Genomic DNA, 17,384 nt, shown 5'->3' with positions numbered 1-17,384 from the left:
AGAAAACAAAAGATGAAAAAGCAGTCACTACATTTTGCACATTAGGACAGTAAGAAAGGTGCTCTACTTATTACTGCAAGAGCAGCTGGTGGTAAGGACTTCAAACAACTTCAATTTAAAACATGCTATACAGACAAGTGCCGTCAGTTTGAGGCGTGATTGAAGCTCATTCCAAGACCAAGGACCATAATAAAAAAGACTCCTTTTCCCAGCCTCAGTCCGCACGGCAGGAACCTGGAACCGTATCCAGGCACTGGATCTGAGGATGTAAGAGTCACAAACTGGAGCAAATCTGGCACATAGTGTAAGAGGTTAGGGGTCAGCCTAACCCTTAATGGATACAAATCAGGCAGTAATATTTATGGCTAAGCAGGCCACTATCAATGTTTAAGAGCGCATCTAATCATAATCACAGCTTGTTATATTTGTTTAAAAAAATGTAATCAAGTGGCATCCAAATAAACCACTTGTAATCTGAATAATGTATAAACATAATTTTGGGTAATTTCAAGGAACACACCAAAACCAATTAGGTCTTTGTATGAAATGTGTGATCTGCTCTTAGAAAATGCTCTTGCATTATTAAAGTATTTCCTAAAAACAGCCAGACAGCAGCCAGCACAGTACACAGGTATTAGCTTTTTACACTGTTCGACCAAAACGGTAATGAAATGGTAATTGAAAATGGCACTTAGTGTGTAGGTTTTAATATTGCAATATAAATGAATTCCAGTTGGAACATTTAAAGTGGACCTATCATGCTATATTTGAATAATATAGTGTAGGACAGTGACCACCAACGGGTGGGCCACATCCGGCCCGCCAGACATCCTCATCCGGCCCGCACGACAAGGGGTGACTGTGGCGTTGGTGGTTACTGCTTTTTTTACAACGTCTCGTGGGTAAGGTGCAGTACCGGAGTCCAACAGAGAGGCAGCAACTGCGGGTCAGTAGACTGCGTACTGCGAAACCTTCCCTGCCTTGAAGAAGAATGTATCCTTCGTTGTGAACAACAGCGCCATATAGAGAGAATACATTACATTCTTTTACATTAGGCCATAAGGTGAACCCTGTTATCGTTTCATCCCGCTCCACAGAAGTGGAACTACACAATCTTTAGTTCATAAAAAAGAACAAATCATGCTTATCCACCAAAAAAAAGTTTGTCGCTAAAATTCCTGTCAATTCTTCTAGGCACGTAATTACTAGCTGAACTAGTCCCTTCAAAGCGTAATAATATCTTGGTCAAAAGTAGTGCCACGGTCCGTCACATGATCGTTCTACACCAATTGGGTAGCTGCATATACCGGTATCAACAAACAGATTTTGAAAAAATGGCGACCGCCATGGTTTCATTGAGTAGCGGGGACGAGGAAAAAACACCAGAAAGTCTCAAAAAGTCAAAATTATCAACACACAAACATTGTTACATGCATATTACGTCTGTGAAGCACGAAAAGGTTGATTATTTTACCAATACAAGATGGAATACGTACAGGACAAGCTTACAACGGTGGCTCGGCTTGAAGGGAGACTCTCGGAACGTGGTGGCTGAAAACCACAAGCACTGTCTTGATTTCGAGTTCGAAGATATTCCTGAGGACGCTGGCTTCCACCACACATGCTACAGAAGGTTGACCGACAAAAAGGCCATGACGAAGGTGGAAAGACGGCTCGCACGTGAGTGAGATCAAGACGTTAGGGAGGACCTCGAGGTCGAGCCCATCCCATCGACGTCTAGCAGCACGTACCGAAGCCAAACAGAGAAGCTACGATCAAGGTCAGGCCTGCCAATCGCAGGCTCTGGCCCCGTCCTTCCTGCCCTGTGCATTATATGCAAGATGAAGGAGAAAATTATCATCAAAGCAGGCAAGCAACAAAGGGATCAACTGTGTAATACTGAAACATTAACAAAGCGTTCTTTTACATATAAAAGACAAAGACTGTGTGGCTCTGGAGGTTGAAGTTTTTGCTGAGACCTGACAAACCAGAGACAGAACAGTAAGTTATTTCTCCTTGGATTGCTTTACTTATTTGCACTACCACCAGACTGAAGTCCAGGTGTGTGTCGGCGATGGCTATATATATATATACACACATACTTAACATTATATAAGTAAACATCAAATTTCCTTCTGTTATATGTGCACACAATCACAACACTTATTCATTTATCCATTTATTTACTTCTTCAATGTTTGATGCCAGTTACAAGCTGTTCTGTGAGAGGATCATCCGCCAGAGGCTGCTTGTCAACAATGAGGTGCTTAGAATGTTCCAGCTGAGGAAGGCCTTCATTGACATGGGGAAAGCAAACGAAGTTGTTGATGCTTCAAACTACAGGTAACTGAAATGTAATACAAGTCTTATTATTTATCATGTGCAAGGCCAGCTTTAAACAAAATGTGTATGACAGGCCTGTTTGGAGAAACAGTTTTTAAGTCTTGCTGTTTGCACAGACATGTGCAACTTCCTCAACAACTTCCTCAACTACTCAACTTCCTCTTGACTGCCTTTTTTTTGGTTTATTTTATTTGACTATATTTACTTATTTGCCTGTCCTTGTTTGTCTACCCTCCCTCTTATTGTAAAGCATCTTTGAGTTGTGAAAAGCGCTATATAAATAACATTTATTATTATTATTATTATTATTATTATTATTATTATTATTATGTACCAGTTGGCAACATGGAGAACAGCTGATGTGTAGTGTGTAGTGTGTAGTGTTGTTTGTGATGATGTGGGCCTTTATTTGGCTTCTATGGTGTTAAATGTGCTGTATGGCAGATTCTAGTTCTAGTCTGTAATGTCTTGTACCACCTCCACCCAGGGGCGGATCTAGACAAATATTCATGGGGTGGCAAGAGGGTGGCAGGAGAATTTCAGGGGTGGCATCCCCTGGCAGAAGTATATGCTGATTTAATCACAGTCATATCAATCAATGTTAACTTGGAAAGCCACAATATTGATATTTTAACTCAATAACATTAGGTGACATTATTGTGGCACATCAGTAAAGCCTTAAATATAAATATATAAGGTGGCACACGTAATTTAATGAATTTTAACTGAATGAGTTGATTTAACTCTTAGACCAGCAGGGGTACCAAATATGCAGACTGCTGCTCTAAGTACATTAACTGTCTCATCGATGTGTGTCTGTATGAATATGATAATATTAACCATCATATTATTCCTATCAGCTGTCAATCACTGTTATGATTCACATATTCAGTGTTATTATTTAATAAACTATATTTTTTGGAGGAGTTAATGATGAATGTTCCTCAAGATGCTTGCTCATCCTCCTTCAAATTTGAAAGACCAGTAATTACTATCATAATTCAAAAGAATCAAAGGAACAGTTCAGCGCCCCACAACTTCATTGTAAACAGTTACAACCTTGACTTTACATCAGAAAGAACAATTAAAGAAGTGACTAACTGCATCAGTTAGGGTTACAAAATGTGTATTCAGCTAAAACATACATCGATGCAGTTATTATCCAGTGGAAAGCCCTTACCTACTGGCCTAGTTAATCAAAGTGGTTACTTTTTTCTGGCTGTGCAGTGAAGTTTTACACACCGTCTTATTTGACCTTCTCAGGACTTGAAACTGTTTTTTGGGGGCAGAAACCCACAAAGAAGAAACATATATTTACACATGTAAGGTCATCTTCTTAAATTATTTATTTATTTATTACTTCTTATCTTATTTTTTGAAATACTAACATCAAATACACATTCTGGTGCTCTCTTAAGAAGAAAATTAAATAAATATATATTACTAAACGACGTATTTCAAAAAATGAATGCCATTTTAATTTTTTGTTACTTTGCTCTGAAATCTGAACCTGCTGCTGCTCACAGAGAGGAGAGGGTGGATAGCCCCCATTGTTCTGTGTGTCAAAATGAAAGACAGCCCACACACCTATCAATCATCAAACCGTGGGGTCTTATAGTTGTACCGATGTATATAGAGATGTAGTACAGCAAAAGTATTCTCCGTTGGGACTTCCTGCAACAACACCACGCCGTTATCGTGATTCTGATTGGCCAGAAGACATTATCAAAGATGTTCTATTGAGAAGACGATCACTACGTGACAAAAGTGTTCAAAACCGTTTCTAGTCTTCGGTATTTCCAGACAAGTGGCTGCTGAAATCAATCTTACTAACTGCTGTCTGTGCAATTTACTCGGCGCGAGTTGGCAGACTTTATTTTGCTTACTTTAACATCATTTTTCATGGTGGGACTAAGCCATTTATTGGTATGGCTGTAGCCTACCCCAGCCATACCCTGACCGCAAATACCTCATTCCTTCTGTCTACTTGTATCCGAAATGCTTCTCGTTTTGCGCTGTCCTTCCGTTCAAATGAAATTGCCGCCAATCATATTTCCAAGCTCGCGCCAGGGGGGGGGGGGGGAGGGGTTACAAGGCTTGCGCCTTGTGCTGCATTCACTTGCACTCGGACATTAGAGACTTTCTCTCATAAATGTCCAATGAGCCACAACTTTTCTTTCTAAACAAAGCTGCCAAATGGGGTGGCAGCTGGGGTGGCAAGGCATTTTTCTGAGGTGGCAGCTGCCACCCCGTGCCACCCCGTAGAACCGCCACTGCCTCCACCACTCTCTGCTTTTGATGGTACTCCTGCGACTCGTAATTGTCACTGTTTTGTTGTGTTACAGACAGGATCTGTTGAAGAAGAGGCTGGCTCAAGATTTCCCTCAGCTAGCGTTTCACATGCCCACCAAGCGCAACGTCTGCAAACTGGTTTTTGCTGAGACTCTGTCAAAGGATGCACTCGTGGACATGCTACCAGATCCATCCTGTACGGAAACAACACAGTCCAATGAATTGAGCCAGAGAGACAGCGACAATGAAACAGGGAGAACAAAGTGCCAAACAACACAAGAGGACACAAGGACACTGTATACAGCAGCGTTGTTTTTGAAAAGACTGCTTAGTGACACTCCTGGCATGTCATGCCCATGGCCTCCCACTTCTGAAAATCTAAATGTCACTGAATCTCAAACTGTTGTTCCCATTGGACTATACAATCTGGTCAGCTGGATTATAGGTGCCACTGAGGAGCCAACACTGGATCATTATGTCAACATTGATGATGACGTACATTTGAAAGTGTTGTCTGTTTGTTAAGACATTGTGTACCTTGCTTCCAAGGGCCGCAAGCAGACACCCAAGTCCTTGGCTTTAGGTTTAACTGTTCGACATTTAACTGGATCATCACGCATTGTATCACTGCTTAACAGACTGGGACATTGTGCATCATGGGACACAGTTTTGAGTCTAGACACTAGCCTTGCCCAACTGACACTAGTAGAAGGCAGAGACAAAATACCGAAGGGATTCTCAAAGCGGACACCCACAACACTTGTGTGGGAGAACATTGACTTTGGTGAGGAGACACTATCGGGTCGTGGAACTACTCACCATACAAATGGAATTATGCTCCAGAGTTTGCCCGTCAAGCCTATGTCCACAGCAATAGAGCCTAGCCCCCCCCCCCCCCCCAATGCCTATACAACCTTACCATCAGTCCAAAAGGCAAGGGCCACAGAACTTGTGTCAACCAGTGCAGTCAGCGACATGCAGAATGGACACCCACTTTGCTGCACAAGCTGAAATGGCATATGCTTTTGTGAAGTCCACATGTACGGATAGTTGTACAATCCCAAGCTGGACAGGGTTCCATACACTGCTTCAGGATGAAAACACTCTGCAGAAGTCCGCATTGTATTATCTTCCAGTCATTGAAGCCTCACCAACAGAGATGTCAACAGTCAACACTATCCTGAAGCGAAGTGTTCAGATTGCTGACCAGCTAGAACTGGATCATATAGTTTTAGTGTTTGACCAGGCTATATATGTCAAAGCACAGCAAATACGCTGGAAGGATGTTGAGTTTACAAAGCGTCTAGTGATTAGACTAGGAGAATTCCATACATGCATGTCCTACCTGAGTATTCTAGGCAAAAGGTTTGAAGATGCAGGACTGCAAGATATCCTCATTGAATCTGAAGTTGTTGCCCCAGGATCTATCAATGGGGTACTCAATGGCCATCACTACAATCGCAGCATGAGGGCTCATAAACTTCTATATGAGAGTCTGCAGCGCATCCGGTTTATCACCTTCATGGACTCCTTGCCACCCCAAGAGAGAGCTGCGTGCATAGATGTCATCACTGAGATGGAATGTGCCTTTCCTGACAGATTGATGGATGTTTTGAGTGCAGATCAGAGGTTTGATAATATGTGCTCAAAATATGCAGACTTTGTGCAGAGGAGGAGTACAGAGAATGCAACATTTGCTTTCTGGAGCTCATACATTGACATGATGCAGCTACTCCTCCTTTTTGTGAGAGCAACGCGAGAATCAAACTGGCAGCTTCACCTGTCAACCGTCCGTTTAATAATGCCATGGTTTTTTGCCTACGATCAAGTAAATTACGCTCGATATTTACCTGCATACTGGCTGGAAATGATGAATCTGCCCGTCACACATCCCTCTTGCCACATTGACATGAATGTGAAAGGCCAGTGGACTGTCCAGCGACAAAGTGTTCATGGATTTGCCTCCATTGCTTGTGACCAGGCTATTGAGCAAACACTTAACAGAGAGGCCAAGACCAAAGGTGGCTGGACAGGAATCACACAAAATCGGTCTGCAGTGTATCGCTGGATACTGTTACAGCATGAAAGAGCCGCGATAGCAAGACAGTGTGAATCAATGGCAGGGATATCTCCTGAGCTACGGACAAGAAAAGACCTGGACAAGACACGCATCTCTGCTGATGCAAAGGCTGTGAGTAGAATCTTGGACACTATTGATTCCATGCTCAACCCTTTTGATGTACACCAACACGGCATTCTGTGTCTTAACTCTGGAAGAGTAGCAACAGGAGAAATCACAAAGGATTTGCTTGTTGCCTCAGAAAAGGGTAAAATGCTGTAAAGGAGTTTATGGAGCAGAGACTGTTATCCAAAACAGTTGACATATTTGCCCCCATAATATCACAAAAACTCAAGACTCTCAGTGATCAGAAAAAGCCCCCCAAAAAAATCTGCAGCAGGCAAGGAAGTGATTTTGCGTGCTGACAAGAAGTTATTTTCCAGGCTCCTCATTCTTGGCCAGAGCAGGAAAATTGAAATGAGGGAAATTCTGTTATATTCCTTGGGAACTGTGTCATATCCATTAGCAAGTGCTGATGGTTCACTTGCCAAAACAAACAAATCAGCTCTCATGGATCTATTGGAGAGCAAAGGTGGAGAGTGCTTGGTTGACAAAGTTCCAATTGGTGGTGCCATTCTTTTTGATGGCATGGCAGTCATGCAGGCCATGCGATCCAGACCAGCAACATTTGGAGAGCTTGCAGGGACCATACTGCAGAGCATACTCCAACTTGCTTTGCATCACAAGTGTACACGCATTGATTTTGTCACTGACCGGTATCCACCCATCAGCATCAAAAGCCTAGAACGGTCCCGTAGAGCTGATACAGGGTCACAACTAATAACAATCTTCAGCCCAGATCAGAGAACTCCAACCCAGTGGAAGAAGTTTCTCTCTGACGGAAAAAATAAGGAAGCACTGGCCGAATTCCTTTATGTGGCATGGACATATGCAGACCTCACAACAGTGGCTAAAAACCTCAGCTTGTACATTGCCCATCAAAATCAAAGCCACTGTGTAACTGTCATGGAGGGTGTACAGTCTGTTGACCTGCAGTGTGATCATGAGGAATGTGACACACGGGTGTTTTTACATGCCCAACATGTTGCACAGGAGCACAAAGCTGTCGTCATCAAGAGCTCTGACACTGATGTGGCAGACATTGCTGTAAGTCTGCAGGCTGATTTGCCATGCAGCTTATATGTTTTCACAGGGACTGGCAACAGGACACGGATAATTGCCATTGCCATGGTGTCATCAGCTCTCGGAACCAGTGTGTGTTCAGCCTTGATTGGAATTCACACGTTCTCTGGGTGTGACTCCCCAAGCGCTTTCTATGGCAAAGGTAAAAGAAAGTCATTTGCTGTTGCATGTGAGAAAGATGACTACCTTAAGGCTTTTAGAAGTTTAGGTACTAACTTTAACTTGGAGCAATCAACATTTGCACTTCTTTGCCGGTATGTATGTCACCTATATGATCAGCCAGCAGCTGAAAATGTAAATGATGCTAGGTACAAGGCTTTCGGTATGGCATCATCGGCCTTGCCCGAATTAAGCATTCCCCCTACTCCTGATGCCCTCCATCAGCAATGCAAAAGGGCAAATTACCAGGCAGCAATAATGAGGTCCTGTCTCAAAAGAGAAATAAATGCTCCATCACCTGCTGGATATGGTTGGGAAATAGAGGATGGGAACATACACGTCACCTGGATGACAAGAAATCCTGCCCCTGACAGTGTGTTGAATGTGATACACTGCAGCTGCAAAGAGTCTGCGTGTGAGAAAGGGAGATGTTCATGCTTCTCTGCAGGACTCTGTTGCACAGACTTATGTCATTGCTCAAATTGTGCAAATAAAAAAGAAACAGAGGAAGAGAACGATGAATGCCCTGACACTGACAGTGAGGAATAGGAGTGTCCTTATTCTGTTTTGTACTGTTTTCTATGTCATACCTTTTATATTTGTAATAAATCTCGTTTTTATGGTTCATCAGTGTTGTTTTCATTTGTGGAGGGATGAATGAGTAAATAAATGAATCAATGGACATTGGTATAAGTACTGCATTTTATTGATCTAAATTACTTAACGTAACAAGTTAACCTTCTTCTTGGAAGAATGCAATTTAAAAAAACAAAAATGTCATACATTCTGGATTCATTACAAATCAACTGAAATATTGCAAGCCTTTTATTATTTTAATATTGCTGATTATGGCATACAGCTTAAGAAAACTCAAATATCCTATCTCAAAAAATTAGAATAGTTCCTCAGACCAAGTAAAAAAAAAAGATTTATAACAGCAAAACACAATCAAACATTTGAAAATGTCCATTAATGCACTCAGTACTTGGTTGGGAATCCTTTTGCACGGATTACTGCATCAATGCGGCGTGGCATGGAGGCAATCAGCCTGTGGCATTGCTGAGGTGTTATGGATGCCCAGGATGCTTCAATAGCGGCCTTTAGCTCATTAGCATTGTTGGGTCTGGTGTCTTTCAGCTTCTTCTTCACAATACCCCACATATTCTCTATGGGGTTCAGGTCAGGGGAATTTGCAGGCCAATCGAGGACAGTAATGCCATGGTCAGTACACCAGTTACTGGTGGTTTTGGCACTGTGGGCAGGTGCCAGATCATGCTGGAAAATGAATTCCTCATCTCCATAGAGCTTTTCAGCAGACGGAAGCATGTAGTGCTCTAAAATCTCTTGGTACACAGCTGCATTTACTCTGGGCTTGATGAAACACAGTGGACCAACACCAGCAGCTGACATGGCTCCCCAAACCATCGCTGACTGTGGGAACTTCACACTGGATTTCAAGCAACTTGGATTTTGCTCCTCTCCAGCCTTTCTCCAGACTCTGGCGCCTTGACTTCCAAATGAAATACAAAACTTGCTTTCGTCTGAAAAGAGGACTTTGGACCACTGTGCAACTGTCCAGTGCTTCTTTTCCTTAGCCCAAGTCAGACGCCTCTTCCGTTGTCTTGAGTTCAGAAGTGGCTTGACCATGGGAATACGGCTATTGTAGCCCATTTCCCGGACACGTCTGTGAACAGTGACTTTTGATACCTGGACTCCAGCTTCAGTCCACTGTCTTTGAAGCTCCCCCAAATTCTGGAAGCGACTCTTCTTCACAATGCTGTTAAGGCTGCGGTCATCTCTCTTGGTTGTGCAGCGTTTCCTGCCACATTTCCCCCTTCCAACAGACTTTTTGTGGATGTGCTTTGAAACTGCACTCTGTGAACAGCTTGCTCTTTGAGAAATGTCTTTTTGTGTCTTACCCTCCTGATGGAGGGTGTCAATGACGGTCCTCTGGACAGCAGTCAGATCAGCAGTCTTCCCCATACTTGTGATTTAGTTTACTGAACCAAGCTGAGTGTTTTTCAAGGCTCAGGAAACCCTTGCAGGTGTTTCGAGTTAATTAGACGATTCAAGTGATTCGTTGAACACCCTACTAGTATACTTTTTCATGATATTCTAATATTTAGAGATAGGATATTTGAGTTTTCTTAAGCTGTATGCCATAATCAGCAATATTAAAATAATAAAAGGCTTGCAATATTTCAGTTGATTTGTAATGAATCCAGAATGTATGACATTTTTGTTTTTTTAATTGCATTACAGAAAATAAAGAACTTTATCACAATATTCTAATTTTCTGAGACAGTCCTGTATATATATATATATTATATATATCTATAATAATAATCTATATATATCTATAATAATAATAATAATAATAATAATAATGTAATTCATCAAATGATTAAATGATGAATGAGTAAATAAATGAATCAATGGTCATTGGTATAAGTACTGCATTTTATTGATCTAAATTACTTAACGTAACAAGTTAACCTTCTTCTTGGACGCAGCTATGTATGAAATCAAGTCATGTTTATTTTAAGAGTGCATTTAACGTGTACAGGGTAACAATAACAACAGACAGACAGACAAAAAGTCCCCAGTCTAAAGGAATAATCCACGAGCTCAGCCAATGAACCTAGCGATGCGAACATGGTAGTCCAGGAATGTTGTTGTAGCTGGAATTGGCTGATAAACGCTGCTTGCCAATGTTGATTCGATGGTCAACTCTGTTCCCAGATAGTAAAACCTCTCACAAATACCGCGTATATAACGCAAATCGGACTTAGTGATGTATTAAGACATATGACAAAACATGACATAAAACAAGCATACAGAACTGTTTAGAATCCATTTGGTCTGGTTTAGCGTAACCATGTAGGCGGCCATCTTTCACTTCTGTTGACAATATGCAATACCCAATTGGTGTAGCACGATCACGTGACGAACCGTGGCACTACTTTTGACCAAGATATTATTACGCTTTGAAGGGACTAGTTCAGCCAATAATTACGTGCCTAGAAGAATTGACAGGAATTTTAGCGACAAACTTTTTTTTGGTGGATAAGCATGACTCGTTCTTTTTTATGAACTAAAGGTTAGGTAGTTCCACTTCTATGGAGCGGGATTTCTTTTCTAAAGGACTTTTCGAGGTTCACCTTGCGGCCTACATTGCTCTGGTTGTGAAGAGTCTGGTTAATGCGCTCCGCACCACAGCAGTAGCCCCGCTGCAACAGAGCCCAACAGAGAGGCAGGAGCTAAGGCGGGACAGTTGCCTAGAAGCAGGGTTGGGTTGTAACGGAATACATGTAACGGCGTTACGTAATCAGAATACAAAAATCAAGTAGGCTATCTGTATTCAGCTGGCGTTACATTTGAAAAACGAGTAATCTGATTACAGGTACTTTCGTAAACCTGAAGTGAATACATTTTGGAATACTTATTGGAATTATTGGTGGAAAAGTTTCCTCACAAAATCTAATATTCATTACCGGCAGAACTGTATGCACACTGCACAACGCTGCAGCATGTCTGAGCGAGAGAGAGAGATGCAGGGGGTCTGTGAGGCCCCGCCCCCGCACGCAGATGAGAGAGAGATCTCTTTTAAAATATATTTAAAGTTAGAAATGGAGATGGTTAGATAAAATGTGCAAGATAACGTTTATGTAGCATTTATTTATTGTCAAAATGGTGACATTTCATAACGGGATCAAATCAAAGTGAATGGCCTGCTGCTGCTGAATGCATGGGGCAAGTGACTGGAAAACGTTTTAAAAGTTATTACATCGTTTCAGATAATAAATAATTATGATAATTCATTCTATTTAGGGGCGCCTTTCAAAGCACCCAAGGACACCTTACAATTCATAACATATTCCAAGGAAAGGTTTTAAGACAGTACAAAGAATGCAGTCCGGGTGATGTTTTTTATGTGGGGTGCAGATGAGAGGGAGCTGTCCAGAATGACACCAAGATGTTGTGTTTGAATTCTTGATAAGGCATTAAAACAGTAAAATAAGTGTCTCCTGTTCACCAAAACATACCCATCTGTTATGGAAAAAGAAATTATTCCAAAAGTATTCAAAAGTAATCTGAATACGTTAGATTTTTAAGACACGTAACTGTAACTGTATTCTGATTACTTTCAGAGCATGTATTCAGTATTCAGTAACTGATTACATTTACAAAGTAACCCTCCCAACCCTGCCTAGAAGTGATCCTTCGTTAAGGTGAAGAGTCTGCTAAGCTTTATGCGGTCCGCAGTACCTGAGTGTGCTCCACTAGCGTTGCAGCCCCTTTTTAAGAGATTTGGGTATGGAGGAAAATAGAGAGGGTTGTGTTTTCTGACACTTGGTGAGTTCCCTGGAACACCGGGGACACATATTCATGTATAAAAGATGTACAAAAGTGCATTTTGCAGGTCACCTTTAAACTGTGTTTCATCTGTTTTTTAAAGTGTAGGCTCATTGTTTTAAAAAAAATTGTATTCAAAATTCAAAGATTTATTGTCATAACATATACTAGGGTGTAGTTATGTAATGTGTTAAAAACTTCGATCACAGGTTCTTCAACAGTGCAAATTACAAGAGAAAAAAGTCCACGCAGTCGTGTGTGAAAAGGGAGTAGAGGAGAGGGCTGAGCATGCAGCCTTGAGGGGCTCCGGTGTTGAGGATCAGGGTGGAGGGTGTGATGTTTCAACCCAGTCTCACATAAAAACGTGTAATAGCTACGTTCGTCCACAGGGCAAGACGTAGTATATTCACAAATAACCCTCTCAAGACGTGACATGGATACAATATGTTTTCCTATTCATTTCTAATGACCGGTGTCCATGTCACATGACTATAAACTTTACCAGCGTGACAAAAAACAAACATGGAGAACACCTGATTTATTTTTTGTGGAAAATCCTAAATTGTAGAATAGCTTGGCCATTAAAATGCTTTTTGATTAGATTTCTAGCGAAAAGTGTATATTGTACTTTTAGAATCTACGTCCAGTGGATGTGTAGGATCTATAGTTCAATAGATATTACGAAAATTATTTGAGTTCTCACCTCAAATAATACTACGTATTTTAACTATAGTGTTTGCTTTGCGCGCACCCACTGAAATTGTGAGATGTGTTAGTCTTTCCCCCTATTCATTTCTATTGACCAGCGTCACCGGGTGAAAACAGTATTTCCGGTCTCTGCGATTTCATAGTAAAACCGGGAGTATCCCCCTCACTGTCAAATTATTTGATAGTGATATCTGCAGTACTCATCAACTAAAAAACATCAGTTTGTCCTATTATTAATTGGTATAAATTGTATACAATGCTTTTGTGTTTTTCCGTTTCGATTCTGAGACACATTTATTTTTTCAGAGTTTTGGAAAGCTGAGCACATTACAATACTCAATACCCATAATCCTCAGCTATCGTTGAAGCCCTGTGATTGGATATAATGATGTTGTAATTTTATTGACCTGGGTTTTGAGTTAAGAGTCCAGAACTACACCAAGATTTGCCTGTTGGTTTTTGGCACCAAAAGTAATGGTTTCTGTTTATCTTATTTAGTTGCAGTACATTTTGACACATTCATTTGCTGTTTTGATCCATGCAGTAATGGTTCATAATCATCAGGACTTATTGTAATGTTGAACTGAGTGTTATCTGCAAAATTATGGTATGATATCTAGTCTTTTCATTTAAGATATGAGCTGGTGGAAGCATGTAAACGTTGAATAGGACCCTTGGGGAACTCCACATGTCATGGCTGTTTTCTGAAAAGGACTTATTCTAATTAATCTTAGTACCATTTATGTGGCCATAATCCAGATTGGAGAGCATCAAAACTCTTATTTAATGCCAGGAAGGTGATGAACTGATGAGAAACAGCTTTCTTCTTTAATGATTTTAGCCAGAAATGGGAGATTGAAAATTGGCATGATTGAGGTTTCTAAATTATTCTAATTTAGAAGAGGCTTGAAATTATGCAGTTGAAAACATTGTTTTAAAAAGATTCTGGGAAAACTATCAAGGCATCATGAGGAAGAACCAGGTTAGCCTGGGATGGAGTAAATCTCACGGTCTGAATAATTGTCTCACTCTGCTACTGCTTAGGCCAATGTCCTGGGTCTCCTGATGGCCTGTCCGCCCCTGGGTTAGTGGTAAGGGTCTTTGGCAGGTGTGAATCATGAGCCTGAACAGGATTAGGTATCTGAAAGGTATAGCTGTGTAACCAGAAACCAAAGAATGATCCTCATTTAACTCTCAAACAGTAAGATAAGATAAGTTGGTATGGGGTGGACTCATTATATTTGGTGTGTGTGAATGTCTCCAAACTCTATATATTGAGTTTGGTGTCTCTAGCTTTTTTCTTTGATACCTGTCTTTGACTCCCATTGTAAAATAAAGGGATCGTCCTCCTATGATTTCAGAATGATAAGTGGTCCGGATGTGTCCTTGCTCGTCTCCTCTTGTTGCTTCAGTATTTGGTGCCTCTAGCTATTTTCTTTATATGGCTGACAATGACTCTCAATTTAAGATCTACCCGCAATGTTTACAGAAGTTTTGTATCTTGTTAGCAGAGGTGGGAGAAGTACACATATCTTGAACTTAAAAAGTAGAAGTACCAGAGTGTAGGATTACTCTGTTACAGTAAAAGTCCTGCATTCAAAATGTTCCTCAAGTAAAAATGTAAAAGTATTAGGATAAAAATATAGTTAAGGTCAGTGCTTGAACTGGAATAAAAAAGGTGCCAGTACTCTAAATTAGCAACTGTCAATTTATTTATACAGTCCAAAAACAAGTATTTGGCTCAAAGTCCTAGTAGGCCTATATCCTATAATGCTGGTGGGTTTGTCTCTTTACTGTATATTTTAGAAAGGCTCACTGTACTCAAAGAAAATGACTCAGGGTGCATCTGAGATTAGAGGGGGTGCAGTGGTAAACTGCTATTTTTATAAGTAGGGAGTGGACCTGACACCCTCTAGGGGGGTCCGGGGACATGCTCCCCCGGGAAGTTTTTTTTTTAAATATTGAAGTTGGATGCATCAATCTGGTGCACTTTGAGATCAAAATGAAGAGATATATGGATAACTCTCAACATCCATATGAAACAGAACTGTAAACAGATTTACATTTTCTTTATGGATATAAAAGAAAGTAAAGCCTGACTCCTACTGGCGGCTGGTTAAATGACTCCTCGTCCCTGAGTACACTCACCATCTTTCAGCAGGAAAGGAGAGAGGGAATCAATGGAGTTGCCAGGAGGACACAGGGGAATCCAGACGGTGGTTTATGGGATGCAGAACTTGGAGCAGGAGGCTCGACCAGAGAAGGCTCCCCGTCAGACAACATTTCTAACACAGGCACAGCATTTTCTGTATTTGCAGTCGGCTCCTTGTCCGGCGACGACCGCTGTCTTTTCGCACTATTATTAAGCCACGCTTCTGCCGGCAGCATCTCATGGCGCATCGGTACGCTAGGCATATTTATTGTCATGCGTCATGACGTGCCGCCGGCGGCCGTCGGCTGAGTACCGGCATCTTACTGAGTACTGGCACCTTGCCGGTACTCTGTAAGAAGTGCCGGAACCACATGGGTAAAAATGTACCGGTGAGTACCGGCCAAATTCAAGCACTGGTTAAAGTACCAAAAATAAAAGTAGTCACTGTGCAGATTGGTCCATTTCAGAATAATATTATGAAGCTCAGCGCAAGTTCAACCAGGAAGACCTTCTTTACTCATTCATTTACTATTTCCATGTTACTACTCTCTCTCCTCTCAATAGGTGATTGGGGGCGTCACTCCCAAGCTTAACCAATCACTTCGCTCTATTCTCACAAGCCTATCATAGCGCTCCGCTAACCATTTTAAATCTGCTCTCCCCTCTGACAGCTGTAATTTCAGGTGACTCGATGCAACCCTCCTCCATCCACTTTCACCTCCTGTCCCTCTGAATCCAGGGTCAAGCTAAGCCACTCCCCTTCAGACGGAATCCCAACTATCCATCCACCACCACCAGTGTCTAGACCCCGGGGGCTTTCATCGGATCGGTGGGAACTGTGGGGCCCGTAATTGCGCCGCATTTGCGCATAAGATGAGGCCCCCTCCGCAAGATGAGGCCCCCAGGTCCCTGCACTGCGTGATCTGCGTGTAGGGAGGGGCGGCCCTGGGTAGAAGTACAAAGGAGCATAACATGGAAATCTTGTACTTTACTTGTACTCAAGTAAAGTACAAGTATCTCAAAATTGTATTTAAGTACATTACTTGAGTAAAAGTAACTTTACACCACTGCTTGTTAGCGAAAAGATTTGTATGCTTGGGTAACATTAAAACCACCATATTAACTTGTTTTGGATTTAATTGGACCTTTAGTTTCCAAGTTAAGAAGAGGGACGGTTGCGGTGTAGGTGAGCATGTTCGGGTTAACTTTGGGCCATATTGACTTCCAATATTATATAAAAATGTATTGCCTTAACTTATCGTAAGTTAAGGCAATACATTTGAATGGAGAGACTCATCAAGAGGAAACTCATAAGCATGTTGGCCTTCTATTGGTCAGATCAGGAACACTGGAGGTCCAAAACCAGGCAGGCAGGATCAACACCGGGCAGAGCCGAAATAGGGGCCAGAGCGAACTGAACGCTTGAGAGCTTTGCAGTACACAATCACAATCTGATATTATCCTTTATATTACATTTGAGGGGACTTTATTTGTATGTCCAGTTCATATTTCCTTTTATATATACACAGGAAGCCTAACAGGTCTGGTGTTGCATAGGAGGGCCCCCTGCTGTCTTACTCAAGTTATTTTATTTTATTGTTGGCTTTGTGGTTAAAGTGTGGCTATAAGGGCAGATGGAGCCATTACAAATCATAATGGTTTTATTTTGTCCTAAATACAAAATGACTTAATCTTGTGTGTCTGTCAGTGTATTCATGCAAGTGTGATACATGTCATTGTAAGAAATATAATCAGTTCTACATTTAAGTTGAAATGTGTAAAATAAACCCCTTCAACTTAAAGAATATAAAACAACTTCATACTTGTCACGATTCTTATGTTATGTCATGTTTTTAGTTTTGTATGTCTAGGTTTGGGTTTATTTTGATGTTCTATTCTCCCTGTCTCATGTTTTCCTCCTTGTTTCTTGACTGGTCCTTCTCCCTGTGTTTTCCTCCCTGTCATTAGTTTCCCTGGTGTGTCTAATTGTCTGATTGTGTTCACCTGTTGCCCTTGTGTTTCTCCCTCCTTTACCCAGCTGTTTCTTGTTCCTTGATTACCCCTCCCTGTATTTAGTCTTGTCTCTTCCTGTGTTCCCCTGTTGGTTCATTG

The 17,384-nt window shown here is 41.4% G+C and overlaps 1 protein-coding gene across 4 annotated transcripts; it reads left to right on the top strand.

Annotated features, from left to right (window-relative positions):
- The first annotated feature begins 992 nt into the window (after positions 1-992).
- LOC307023309 (uncharacterized protein) lies at positions 993-17,087 on the top strand. 4 transcript variants are annotated; one of them, XM_079656506.1, is made up of 4 exons: positions 993-1,869; positions 2,209-2,343; positions 15,279-15,414; positions 15,944-17,087. In XM_079656506.1, the coding sequence occupies exons 1-4, from the start codon at positions 1,835-1,837 to the stop codon at positions 15,947-15,949; spliced, it is 312 nt and encodes a 103-aa protein (XP_079512632.1). In that variant the 5' UTR covers positions 993-1,834; the 3' UTR covers positions 15,950-17,087. The 4 variants fall into 4 exon arrangements, 2 of the variants coding, with proteins under 2 accessions (XP_079512632.1, XP_079512631.1); XR_013803656.1 differs by lacking the exon at positions 15,279-15,414 and having other exon boundaries at positions 993-2,001; XR_013803657.1 differs by having other exon boundaries at positions 993-2,001; positions 15,279-17,087.
- The last annotated feature ends 297 nt before the right edge of the window (positions 17,088-17,384 follow it).

The sequence above is a fragment of the Notothenia rossii genome, assembly GCF_949606895.1.
Source record: "Notothenia rossii genome assembly, chromosome: 10".
Taxonomy (NCBI): domain Eukaryota; kingdom Metazoa; phylum Chordata; class Actinopteri; order Perciformes; family Nototheniidae; genus Notothenia; species Notothenia rossii.
Note: the sequence above shows the minus strand (reverse complement) of the source record. Positions and strands in the feature narration are given on the sequence as shown.

Excerpts from the sequence above, each read along its gene's own strand:
- LOC307023309 (XM_079656505.1), top strand. The coding sequence starts at position 7,172 with ATGAGGGAAATTCTGTTATATTCCTTGGGAACTGTGTCATATCCATTA.